The sequence below is a fragment of the Triticum aestivum genome, chromosome 5B (assembly GCF_018294505.1).
Source record: "Triticum aestivum cultivar Chinese Spring chromosome 5B, IWGSC CS RefSeq v2.1, whole genome shotgun sequence".
Lineage (NCBI taxonomy): Eukaryota > Viridiplantae > Streptophyta > Magnoliopsida > Poales > Poaceae > Triticum > Triticum aestivum.
The window spans coordinates 51,377,907-51,391,067 of NC_057807.1; the positions used below are offsets into that span (position 1 = coordinate 51,377,907).

General features: G+C 43.9%; 1 protein-coding gene across 4 annotated transcripts; it reads right to left on the bottom strand.

Moving 5' to 3' along the window:
- Nucleotides 1-405: 405 nt before the first annotated feature.
- On the bottom strand, nucleotides 406-5,966 carry LOC123110339 (uncharacterized). Of its 4 annotated transcripts, none has more exons than XM_044530834.1 (15): nucleotides 5,651-5,966; nucleotides 5,111-5,244; nucleotides 4,437-4,500; nucleotides 4,154-4,243; nucleotides 3,975-4,067; nucleotides 3,773-3,820; nucleotides 3,548-3,670; nucleotides 3,228-3,380; nucleotides 3,018-3,137; nucleotides 2,807-2,911; nucleotides 2,570-2,719; nucleotides 1,872-2,294; nucleotides 1,682-1,774; nucleotides 657-1,583; nucleotides 406-571 (listed from the first exon to the last, which is right to left on the bottom strand). In XM_044530834.1, the coding sequence occupies exons 3-15, from the start codon at nucleotides 4,492-4,494 to the stop codon at nucleotides 480-482; spliced, it is 2,475 nt and encodes an 824-aa protein (XP_044386769.1). In that variant the 5' UTR covers nucleotides 4,495-4,500; nucleotides 5,111-5,244; nucleotides 5,651-5,966; the 3' UTR covers nucleotides 406-479. The 4 variants fall into 4 exon arrangements, with proteins under 4 accessions (XP_044386769.1, XP_044386767.1, XP_044386768.1 ...); XM_044530832.1 differs by having other exon boundaries at nucleotides 2,807-2,917; XM_044530833.1 differs by having other exon boundaries at nucleotides 2,807-2,917; nucleotides 5,111-5,360.
- Between the last annotated feature and the right edge of the window lie 7,195 nt (nucleotides 5,967-13,161).

The following is a 13,161-nucleotide window of genomic DNA, read 5'->3' on the forward strand; positions in this document are numbered from 1 at the left end:
TGTGCATGGGGGAGGCCCCTTTTTTGAAACTTGACTACGTATACGTAAGCGACAACAACACCCAGGATTTGCTTCTTGAACAACATGTATTTCATGTGCTCTAGTTTGCCATAGAACACACGTGCCACCATATCAGGTTGGTCTTGCGCCGTCTGACTAGGATGCAACTCATTCGTGATCTCCTCCCATTTAGGATTGCAAGTCATGGTGAGGAAGATGTCTGGCTTCCCGTATTTATGGACAATTGCCATGGCATCCATATGCCTCCTCTTCATGTCGCGATCGCCACCAGGGTATGTTCCAGGGAGCACTATTCTAACCCCAACCGCGCTTGCTCGCGTCTCCCCCGAAGTGATGGCATCAACCACTCCTTTATACAAGTCGGCACGAATCTGCGTCTGGTTTTTCCTATACCACCGCAACCGACAACTCTCAATCTTAACATACATGTCGACAGCCCATTGCTGCAGCAGTCGTGCTCAACAGAGTATAGGGTTGAAGATTGCAGGTCGTGTTTGCAGCATATAACAGTAGTAGTCTCTGACGGAGACGCACAACCTGCTATTACCCTCTGCAAATAATGTAATAGCATCAAAACCTAGACGCAGATGAAGAACAAGTTATTATTTGAAAAAAAATGGACACATGTGTCATACCTGCATCATCATCATCATCATCATCAAGGACCAGTTGAGGATGTAGTACAGCCTCCCAAGGAACATTACGTTTAGGTAGTTTCGGATGCCAACCTAATTCCCCCCTTGGATAGAATAGGGGATAAGACAACGGGTCATATGCTCCGGATGACACGCGTATACTATGCCTTTCATTGTTGTTGCCATAAAGTGTTATCCTCCTGTCAAACCTTTTTGCCAGGTCGGTGCCCTCAACCCAAATTGCAGCAACCTCAGATGACAATGGTCTATTATACACTCTTTGGTCTAGCCTCTTATCGGTGTTTAGGTTAATCCTATAATCATCAAGGTTGTCCTTGTGCGCACCCAAACTCCTAAATTGCTGGGAGTATGGGTTTTCTTTAAGTATGTCTACTATCTTCTTCACAACATCTTGGTCTAATTGCTTTGTGGCCGCCTTACGATGAGTTAAGGTTGGGTCATCATCATAGAAGTACAACTGCAAATGTTCTGGACGTGAGCTAGGCCCAAACGAATGCACATTGTGATAGATGGTTCCGTGTGCCCGGAATGTGTACACACCAGACTTCATGTTTGTGTAGTTCTCATCAAGGCTGACGCCAAGGGTTGTGAAGGCGAAATGCTCATTGAAGAACCGTATGTTCTCACGAAAATGTCTAGAATCGGCATCCATGCTGGACCATAGCCTCATAAGCTCTGGGATTGGTTCCGGCTGTTTAAGCTCGATCTGTCCATTGCGACAGCAGAATCTGTCAGTCTCAGACACAAACTTTCTGGCATTGCAGTGTGTGCAGTTTCCATCGAGCTTCAGGATGTGGGTCTTGTCTGGTATGTTTGTGTACACACAGTCTAATGGATCAACCTCGCTAGGTATAACAGACGACATGCTCGTTTCCTCGTCACCCTCGAACGTGTCATTATCCGATCCTACAGGAATACATTGAAACATGATCATTAAAATCAAACCCACGGGCATTACAACTACAATGAAGCTCCTGGCTTTCTACGTTCCGAGATGACCATACCTTGGCCGCGATACATGTAGTACTCCTCATCCATCAATTCGGCTGGTGTCGGCTCATCGCCCATGATGGGCGCAGCTAACACATCGATGTCGTCTGCATTTATGTTGCGGAGAATGTGTCAAAGTACTAAGGAGGTTTTAACAAGGGTGATGATAAGTTGCAACAGAACATAAGAAAAGCTATCACATACCATTGGTGCAAACACCGTAATTCGGCATGACAGGAGGAGGGTCACCATCTGATGAATCAACTTCGGCAGACCGAGAAAGGGGAATTGCGAGACTATCAGATATTAGGTTAGTAATGTCTGGACGTGGGAGTGCGAGGGATTCTTTGCACGGGGTGTTTTTCCTTTTAGCATAACTGGCCTTCCTTTGAGCACTTGACTGCCCCATGTCAATCTCCGACATGCTTTTGCGGCGCTGCACGCGCTTCCCTCGTACATTTCCATTCAAATCCTCTCTATCCTCAACTGTCCGTTCTACATTTTGCTTCTGATAACATGCTTGGCTACGAGAGTTTCCCTGTATCCTCTTAGCTAGGTCGTTGTCATGGGTAAGAACGGAGGCGTCTAATGACTTAGGGGGTAATGTTGCATCATCATGCAATAAGTCTGTATATTTAGGGCTATCAGCGGTGGCTTTATAAAAGCAGGTGTGCAAGCATCATTATATAAATACTGTCATAGTGACTAATGAATTTCATAACATTCTTCACGTACTCAAACATAAATAATTTGCATTAAGATCAAGCATATGACACAACGCTAAATGCATCAATTATACTAAGTTGGGTAAACGGCAATTATCAATTATCAGTAAACGTGTCATTAAAGCAAATGTTTATATGAAAAGGTATGCAGTGTGCATTAATAATAAGCATATTTACCTGAATTAGATATTGCACTTATATTTTCGTCTGCTATCATCTTTTCCTTTTTCCTCCGATAAGCTGCTCTCCTTAGTGCATTTCTATGATCTCTCTTGCGATCTTCCTCGTTTATATGACAAGTTTCTTCAAGTATAGTCTCCTCAACGTCTGGTGTCATATTGGACATAATTTAAATGTTAGTCAGTAAAACATAATCTGATCACATTGCTGACATCTTATTCACGAGTCAATTACCATGTAGATCATTGTCGTTAACCAGACCGGATGTCTCCGTAGTTGTAACAGTAAATGCTGTGTCAGACAGCGATAACGTTGTATGGGCGGAGCTAGGTTGGTTGTCTGCTACTATATGGTTAGGAAATTACACACCAAATTATACGAAGATAACAATGATGATTGAAAGGTCATTAGATTTTACCAGTCTCATTATGGGTCCGGAGTTTACCTTCTTGGAGACCCCGTTCCTTTTTCCTCCGATAAGAAGCTCTCCTCAGGGCGTTTCTATGTTCTCTTTTGCGTTCTTCTTCCGTTATTGCCGTATTTTCTTTAGTGACATTCAAGTTATCTGATTCAACCGGATAGGTCAGTAATATATGAGGTAATAACAAGGGGGCTCCACGCATGAAAATTTATAAACAATGAGTAATTGATGTACCCGAGTTCACACGATTAGGTTGACGAACATTCATGATATCACCTAGCGTACGACGTTGAAGCATATGGCTATCGACTTGTTTTTTTATCAAACCCTGTGTCGACCAAATGCGATAAGATTCCCGCCTCCACGCGTTGTTAAGTTTCAGATGATCTACGATATGAAATAAAAATATGGCTGTTAGTGAAACAAAAAAATTTGCATGAAGCAAGATTATGTTTACAACTCATGTAAATATTCTTGACACAAAATATACGACTACTATTACATAAGTTGGATGCCGCAAATAGTAGTCATCAACATGCATTTAAACAAATTACCAGGTTTCGGATATGATGTCTGTTGAACATCATATTGGACTGGTTCCTTATGATAAGCTGCAGGCCTTTCTGTGTTCAATTGTTCATTTGATATATGGATTCGATCGATGGACCTGATGTCGTCTGCAACACGACAAAATTATAAAACACAAATTCCTTAATGCTTTGTCGCACCAACTGTACATGAGACCAAGTTCGCTGTTAGATAAGCATCCGTGGGAATACCTGTTAGCTTTGTCGCAACATCGATATCTTCGTTTGGAGGTTCACCGCCTATAGAATCAAAATATGAAAAAATTGCGACACGTTGTAAACGAAAATGACATACCATAAGTATAAAAATGGCGTATTAAATGGTACCAATGGCACATATGCGACATTATATAGTTAAACAATATTCCCAGATGAAATGCGGTTGAGTGAGTACCGTTAACATATTTGTTAATTTCCAAATTATGTAGATTAGGAGTTGTGAAGGTATCCACATTTTGATCTCCGTCCGAAAGAGACAACGATGGATCTGTAGAGTTATAACCATCATGAATGTAAGGCCAATGATATTGCCGTCGTGTCTACATAAAGAAATTCCCAACACAAGGAAAATACTTGGAACCACCGTTGAGTTTTCCCCAACATTTTGAGACCTGGGTAAGACGCTTGCATTGTTATCTTCAACTATTGTAGAGCTGGTAAGGCCTGAAAAGCCTTATGCTATTAGCATCGATGAGAACCCATGTGTACCACATCATGATAGGTAAAAGCATGACGGTAGTATTAGGATCAACAGTTATCACGCTTATAAGGACCGCAATAAATTTATGAAATATTGAGAATGCTCGTTTATGCAATTAACATATGTGTAGTACTTTCTTGTAGAAATGCATCATACCCGTAGTAACATCCTCTTCTGTTTGCTGATCAACCGCCTTGCTTCTTGAATTACCCATACGCACCTATGCAAGTACACATAATAGAAAATTATGCACCGTTGCCTGCAGTGAAGTTATGCACCGTTGCCTGCAGTGAAGTAAGGACGGGGATTGAACCCTGCTAGATGTTCTCTTTGATGCTTTGCTTGACCTTTTGTTTATCTTCAGACAGATGGTAATTGCATTAGGTTATATTTTGTTACTCTTCAGACAGATGTTTATTTTGTCAAACTTTTTTGCATGTGATCCTCTTGCGAGATGCATAATCCACATTTTAAAAAGTGGTGAGATGCTCAGTCGATATCAGTGTGCTTCCGAAGCCCAATATCATCTCAACAAGGTTAACAGGTACACTTTGATTACAAACTCCGGTTAAATAAATGGATAGCAGAAGTTCCTATTTGGTAGTGATGCAATTTGCCACCAGAAACATGCATCATCTATTACCATATACTGACTGGAGTTCAAGCAGTGAATTTTATTTGAACATTGCAAAAACAATACTGTTTTCTCATCAATGTATGATAAATTTGTGTTATGAGATATTTTCTTGCTGTCTGATTACCATTTGTCCCAATAACTGGTGCAAGAAACATATGATGGAACCTTCACTATTATTACTCGGGAAACAAACCTGTTGTTTATGTCACTTTGAGGCTGGAAACTGGAGTTGTGAGCTGCAAAGTCGTTGCACTTGCCAGATGCTGCTGCTGATGACACCGTCTCCGAGGGCCGTCACCAGCCCCAGACTCGTAGGGTGGAAGTCACCTGCAAGATACCTGGGAGTCAGTTATGTGCACTTAAAATGACATGCTTGCAGGCAAAAGAGATGAGTGTTGCCACTTGATGGTTATTCTGACACCGGGAACAAGACGCTTCACCACCTGGAAGAATTCAATCAAGAAGATTAAACATTATGGGCCTGACAAATTTGATTATAGCAGGTATGGAACGCTGGCCATATTAGCCAGTCAGTTGTAAATTTCATCTTTCTCCGTCATTGGAAAGTGATAGAACATTATATTTTGATTCATGGTTTTCAAATCTTGCACAGTATGACCACGGTACCGATCAGAGATCACGAAGGCAGTCTTGGGACCGTATGATCACGAAGATCTGCAAGGGTTTGCAGTAGGAGTTGTATTGTAAAGGTTTAATTACATAAAGGGCAAACCTGGGATGGTCACGCCGGTCCATAGCAGCTGATCTCAGAGGGATCACACGGGAACATTATGTATTTGCAATCGCCGGTCCAGATAGTGTTTATTCATCTGGATCGCACGCAGATCCGATGATCAGCGACTCATCAGCGACGGATCAGACGGGACCATCCTGTCTCTGCGCTCGGGTGGTGGCGCCCAATGGATGGACCGGCGGTGAAGGAGGTCAAGGGTTTGAGCAGCTACGACGGCGGCTAAGGGTTTGGCGGCGGGGATGGAAGCTGCGGGTAGAAAGTCACGATATGGAGGATTGACGGGGGAACGGCGATTTTTCGGGTCCTAGGGGTTATGTTTCGGATAGATCAGCTGTATTTTCGTCAGTTAACCAGAGTACATCTGTTTAGGAAGTTTTTCTAACTGTGAACCGTCGCGGTTCTCAATGGGCGTCGTTGTAAATTGATGTTTTTTTACCGGTCGGGTGGTTAGAGGCGGGGCAATGGTGGGTTGAGGTAAGTACCAAAAAAAACCGGGGGTGGAGGGACGAAAATTGACCGGCGGAAGGACTACCAACTGCTCCACTAGGAGTAGAGATACGACGGGCGGGGGGGGGGGGGGGGGGGGATTTATGTGACGATTGCTATTGAACCGTAAGAATACCTAATGTGTATGTCTCGCTGCAACGCACGGGCAATTAGCTAGTAGTAACATCAAATAGAAACCATGCATTAAAGTAATAATTGTAATCAGCTAGCACAAAAAATCTGACCGCCACTTAATTAGTCCGAATCCTGTTTACAGTATGCATGAACCCCTTCCTTAATTATCCCAGTCACCTTTACTATTTATGCAGCATACATAACGTGTCTTAGGAATCTCTCTTAATTGCCCCTCATAATTGACAAGCACGCATTAGGAATCCTATTATATTATGCAGCAAGCATTCAAGCGTGTCTTGGGAAGGAATATTTCTTAATTGCCACGTTTAATTGCCCACCATATTTGTCAATCATGCATTAGGAATCCCTTTTTTATTATTTCATCTCCTTCCTTCAATATTTTGTTTTCTGGGCACCCTCATCATCCTCTGATTACCAATTTCCAGGCTGGCTTATTAAGATGATTGATGACAGGTAACTTGAACATGTATATAAATTGATGGTTGTCCTTGTAAAAAGACGAGGTGGTACTATTTGTTAAGAAAACCAAGCGTAGATCAGTAACATAGGCCAACCTAGTCCAGTTGGCTGGCCAACATACACCAGAAGGACCAAGTCTTTACGTACCAGCAGGATCGTCATGCTTTTGACGTACAGGAATAGTACCACCTCGAATATATTTTAAATTCAAATTGAAAGCATAAAATTATGGGAAAAAGCGTATTGTGACGGTGAACCCACGGAGTCAAAAAGATAAACCATAGAGGCCCATAAATTTCTCCCTCTCCCTCTCTCTCGCGTGTCGCCCCCCGCGGCAACCGGGGGGCTCAACCCTAGCCGCCGGAACCCACCCTCTCTTCTCATGCCCTTCCCCCCGCCGCCGCCGGCAGGCGGCGCCGGGCTAAGCCCGCGTGGCTCTGGCGGCGGCGGGGCCTGTCTCTCCCCTTTGCTCGGTCTGGCGGCGCGGGGGCGGCGAGATCCGGCGGAGGCCCGGTCGGCGTGGCGCGCGGCGGCCGTGGGGCGAAGTGGTGGTGGATCTGGCGGGTGCGGTGGCTCACGTCCCGCCTGGGGGCTCCTCCCCTCTCCGCAGTTGTGTGGGGGCGGGCGCGCGGGCCACGCGTGGCGGGCGCGGATCTGAGGCGGCGGCCTCTTCCGGTGAGCGCGCCTCCCTTCCGGCGGCGGGTGGTTGGCGCGGATGCTGCGGGGCGCCTTCTTTGGCTGCTCGGGCAGCATGGTGGCGGCGAACATGGGGCTCGAGGCTGGGGTTTCCCCGTTGGCCCCGTGCTTCGAGCTGAAGACGGCGTCCTCCTCTGCTCCTAGGTGCACCTCGTCCTGCTAGCCTGCTGTTGGGTGGGACGATGGGGGCATGGGTTCTGGATCGGGGGAAGCTCCTGGCCGGCGTCGGCGGCCACGATGTCGGCAATGCTCCAGGCATTGCTACCCTTCCTGAAGGCGACATCGTGATCCTCTCCCTCGCCCTCCACCTCCGTGACCCGGGTGAAAGCCCAAAATCTCCTGGTTTGGGCGGCAGCGGCGTTCCAGCGACGGCTTCTTCCTGAAGATGCCGCCTTGGGTCGGTGGAGGTGGTGGTGTGAGTTTCTGAGCATGTGGGTCGTCGATTATCTTTAGTGGTGTCCTCGTTCGATGGCTTGCAGCAGGCTCCATACTTTTTGTCGGAGATGATGTGATGGTGGAGGAATTGCTCTGCTTGATGGGGTCGCTGTACTTGTCGTCCTTCCCGACCATCGTCTGGACCGGCTATGCGTGCTCAGGGGTGAGCAGCTCTGCCTACCGATGGTGTGGCGTCCTACGGCCCAGGACGAGAGGGCAGGGGGCCTTCTTTGGAGGCAGAGGCGGATGGCGGTTCTGCAGTGATGGTGCACGGAAGGTGACAGTGTGGTCGTCCTCCGACGGTGACTAGTCTCCTTGGCTTCACCTTATCAATGGCAGGATGTGGAGCTTGCTGAGGGCTTCGATGCTCAAGCCTTTGCTTGGTGCATTTGAATCCCGTTAGTCGTCTTGTAGCATTGTGTATCTTTGCCGTTTTTCCTTTTCCTTTTCTTTTGTTGTTTGCTCGGATGTATTGTGGTGGTGATTGCTTTATAATATAAAGCGGGGGAAAACCCTTTTTCGGTAACCCACGGAGTCAATCCGTACTTTATTATTAGGGAGAGACTAGCACATATGCCCGTGCGTTGCACCGGGAGAGAAAATATGTGTGCTTAAAATAAATTCAATGGGAAGCAGAGTGGAGCTAGCTACAACCGATTCTGAATTAAAAAGCCTTCCTATTTGCCGTTGTACTAAAAGACTTTAGGATTCACGTCGCGCCGGTCCAACGGTTTCGGAGGCTTCCTACTACTGCCATCCTCTTTGAAGCTGGGCGAAGGAACTTACAGTTCTCCCCTCTGGAAGCCATATGAGCTTCAAGTAGTTGAAGGCATGTGGATGCAGAGGAAGATGAGTATATGCTGAATGTTGATGTAATCATAACACATAGATTATTACCAGCACAAAGCATTTGCTATGTTAAAATGGTATAATGATAGCCTGTTGTACCACGGATCATGATATTGCTATAAATTTGTGTAAGCAAAAATAAAAAAAGAAAGATGAACTGCCATATTCATTGAGAAGGGAAACAACACCGTGCTCAAATAAAAAATTCTATCAAACGAAGACACTGTTATTCACAATGCAGTTAAGTGATGGAGAATAAAATTGTAAATGAACATGGCCCAATCTAGACGAATAGATAGTAGATAGGAGAACCAGTTAAATTGTCTTGGAAAAATATACCAAGAAAAGTGGAAGTGATGGAGCACAACAGTAGCAGATAATCATTAATGTGATGGAACATCCGTTCACATAGTAATAATCTGTCAAATGGCATGAAGCATCACAAACTACATGATGTTACAACAAGAACAACATTCAGTTCTACAGAAAATTTGAAGTCCACTCAATTGTTTACACTATAACTTAGAAATACATATTGACAATCAAAAGTGCTTCCTGTAAAAAAATCTCAAAGGTTCTGCACCTCCATGAGCTTCCTTTTGAACACAACACCTTACAAGTTAGTTAGAGACATGGAGACATGGCGGATTCCGGCTGATTTTGGCGTGATTCCTACATAAAGCTCCTCAACTGAAGAATGTCACAACAGCAAATACATCAACTCGGTGCTTCACTATTTTCTTTCAAATCAGCCGCCTATGCAGGAAGGAAGCGAAAGGGGAGGAGGGCGGAGGGGCGAAATTTAAGAAATAAAGCTTTGCTATGTGCAACATCCATATTTTCCGAGGTTCAAATTTTTTATTTAAAAAACGGGGCACGGCTTTAAATAACAAAACTGAACCACCTAAAAATCAGGATGTCACGCAATGCTAACAACATATGAAGTTTCACCCATATCAAATGTTTAACAAATAATCACTTTCTAATTTAAAAGAGATAAAGGGTACAGAATAGTATAATGAATGCAAAAAACGAAAATCAGCTACGAGACACAGATGTATGGCCTGCTATGTTTTGTAGCACCAATCGACGTAACCAAAATTGAGATGCTGAGAAATAGGATCAAGGACTGAAATATCAGCAAAGTAAATTAGAAGATTTGAAAGTGTAAACCTAGTTTTCAGACCCTCGAGTTGATCCTTTTTTCAGATGTAGAATTCATCATATTAGGCAAGAAGATCAACGAACTCCTTGTGGACTGACATTGAGAAGCATACAATGGTAAAACCATTCACCAGATTAGCACCTTAATCCATGCCACTTTCTTTGTTGATTAGCAAAGCCAACTCCAAAGTGCCTGCTAAAGCATTGTTCATCTACAATGTCCTATTTACGAAATTAAGACATCAAATTACACATAAGAGACAACTACAATTCTGTTTCAAACTGTTGTGATGATTCAGGTCCTCAATCACATTACATTTAAAGATTTGTCAGAACGAATTAGATAAAATCAAACTATTAAATACTCATGTCTATATGATGACCCAAGCAAGGTGGCAATCAGAGTACGTCGGAATAGCTTTATTGTGTGCTTATATATCATGACACATAATAGAAGGATATATGATAAAAGAGTGTAGGAAGATAGAAGTAGATCAATAACAAACTACGTAAAATTACCATGCGTGCGAGATGTCAATGAGCCTCAAATGCTAGCAGTGCCATGTCGAGCACACATGCTGCAGCTAGGAGGCAGACCATGCTATATGTCTAAATGTTTCATCTACTCAACGGGCCTATATTTAGCCCACTGTTTTGTGAATTTCCTAACGTAGGTAATTAGTCATGGACTTTATCCATTAAATCTCCATCATGTGTGTCAAATTCCTTAACATGAAGTCTGTCCGCCTACACCTAGCCCCTACAAAATAGCTGGAGAAAGACACATCTATTAGTGAGAAATAACATTTTAACAGTGTAATTTTCCAGCCATATCAATCCCAGCTATCAAACTTTCGACAGAGATCGGTCGAGGAGCTACAACTGTGTGTCAGGCTCGAGAGCCAACATCACAAATGGCATGCACGTACCGCCAACACCAAGACCAATGATACCACGCTGGACGCTATTGATTTTAGACCAGCGATGACTAACAATATCAGAGATTCATCATCTTATAAGATGAACAGACTTTTTTTTTGTAGGTTTGGCCAAAATTTTGATGTCCCAAACATCTGAATGAGGATAATGACGTAGATATCTTGAAATTCATCCTAGTTGGCTGAACAGGGTCGCTTGAGTAAATTTGAGACTGCCATCTTCCCCGCAAATAACAAACTGTCTGAAACTATAATAAATCCAATAAATAGAAAAGAGAGATACTTAGTGAAGCCATATTGTGAGATGCTAAACACCAGCAATTGTCCGATCTACGCGAATTTCATTAGCACAAGATAGTTGGTGGGTACAATTGGTAGATCGGGATGTAAGATACCCTGCCTTAGAGGATGAACTAGGGTTCCTAGCTACTATGAATTTGGGGAATTTTCGACTTGGGTCTCCCGTGCCCTGCCTTGCTACATATAGCTGGCCAGCTCATACAGTAATTAAACGGTTACAGCACAGTAAAGTTTAAAGTGAGAAGTAACTGGCGAGGATCCATCCGAGCCGTTGGATCTCCCTGAACTCCCTCGAGTCATCTTGACCGTTGATTGACTGAACTTGTGCGCTGTTGGTGGTCTTCAGAACTGTCTTGGTTTCGGTCCTGACAATGCCGCCGCCATAACAACCGCCTTGTCCTCAAGGTGGAATAACTTGTGGCCTGGGAATGTCTTGTTTAAAAATGCTGCATCTTCCCACGTCGCGTCGTTTGGCGCCAAACTTTCCCATTGTACCAAGCACTGACCCACTGGTGTTTTGTTCCTTTGTATGACCCTACGATCCAACACCGCCACCGGAATTGTTTTGACATATCCTTCTGCTATTACTAGTGGAACATGAGGCAGAGGAACCGCTCGATGACCCACATGCTTCTTGAGTTGACTGATGTGGAAAATAGGGTGAATGTGAGTGCTCTCTGGCAGTTGTAATTTGTATGAAACTTCTCCAATTCTCTCCAGAATTTTATACGGTCCATAGAATTTTGACCTCAACTTCAGTGAGCCTCTCAGCCCAAAAGCATTTTGCCTGTAAGGTTGTATCTTAAGATACACCATTTCTCCCACCTCAAATGTTCTTTCAGTCCTGTTCCTATCTGCAAAATACTTAATCCTGCTTTGTGCCTGTTCCAAGTTGGCTTTCAGCTTGTTCATCATGTTTTCCCTTTCTGAAACTGTCAATCTTGCTTCTGGAGATAATGTGGTGTCCATAGCAAATTCTCCCACTTGAGGTGGCTTGTAGCCATAGAGAGCTTGAAATGGAGTACACTTGAGAGAAGAATGGTAACTGGTGTTATACCATAGTTCAGCTAAGGGCAACCACTTTAACCATTTCTTTGGTTCTTGGAACACTATCCCTCGCAAATAAGCCTCTAGACATTGATTTACTCATTCTGTCTGGCCATCTGTTTGAGGATGTGAAGCTGTACTGAATCTGATCTGCACCCCAAATGCTGTGAACAATTCCTGGTATAAGTTACTGGTGAAGATAGTGTCTCTGTCCGACACTATGCAGATCGGAAGCCCATGTAACTTGATAACATTATCCATTAAGGCTTCAAATACAGTTATCACTGAGAAAGGATGTGCCAAGGGAATGAAATGGGAGTATTTGGTTAGCCTGTCCACTACTACCAGAATGACCTCTTTGCCTTGAGAATTTGGCAGTGCAGTGATAAAATCCATGGTAATATGTGACCAAGCCATATCAGGAACAGGAAGTGGTTGCAGCAACCCAGGAGGATGGATGTGTTCTACTTTGTTCAATTGGCACACAGGACACTGGCTAATGAATTCTTCTATGTTCTTCTTCATGTTGGGCCAGTAAAATACCTTTTTCATCCTGTAATAAGTTGCTTTACTCCCAGAATGGCCTCCCAATGCCGAGGAATGGAAGGTTTGCAGTAACTGTTGCCTGAATCCTGTGCTGGCTCCTACATAGATTCTGTTTTTGTATTTTAACAGCCCTTTTGTCAAGGAGAACTTGGGATCTGGACCAATATCGGCAGCTACTTTCTGCAGTAATTTATTGCTGTCCTGATCCCCTTGATAGCTTTGTATCACATCCTCCGTCCACTTTGGAACTACAACAGTAACACTGTTGCACTGCATTGCTTGTATTGTCTCTTTCCTAGAAAGTGCATCAGCCACTACATTTTCTTTTCCCTTTTTATACTCAATAGTATAGTCATACTCCAACAATTTCAGCAGCAACTTGTGTTGTACCCCTTCTGTCAACCTCTGAGTTGT

Excerpts from the sequence above, each read along its gene's own strand:
- LOC123110339 (XM_044530832.1), bottom strand. The coding sequence starts at position 4,494 with ATGGGTAATTCAAGAAGCAAGGCGGTTGATCAGCAAACAGAAGAGGAT. Across the intron at positions 3,381-3,547 it reads GACATCATATCCGAAACCTG|ATCATCTGAAACTTAACAAC; the intron begins GTAATTTGTTTA and ends TTCATATCGTAG. Across the intron at positions 2,720-2,806 it reads TAACGACAATGATCTACATG|ACGTTGAGGAGACTATACTT; the intron begins GTAATTGACTCG and ends ATATGACACCAG.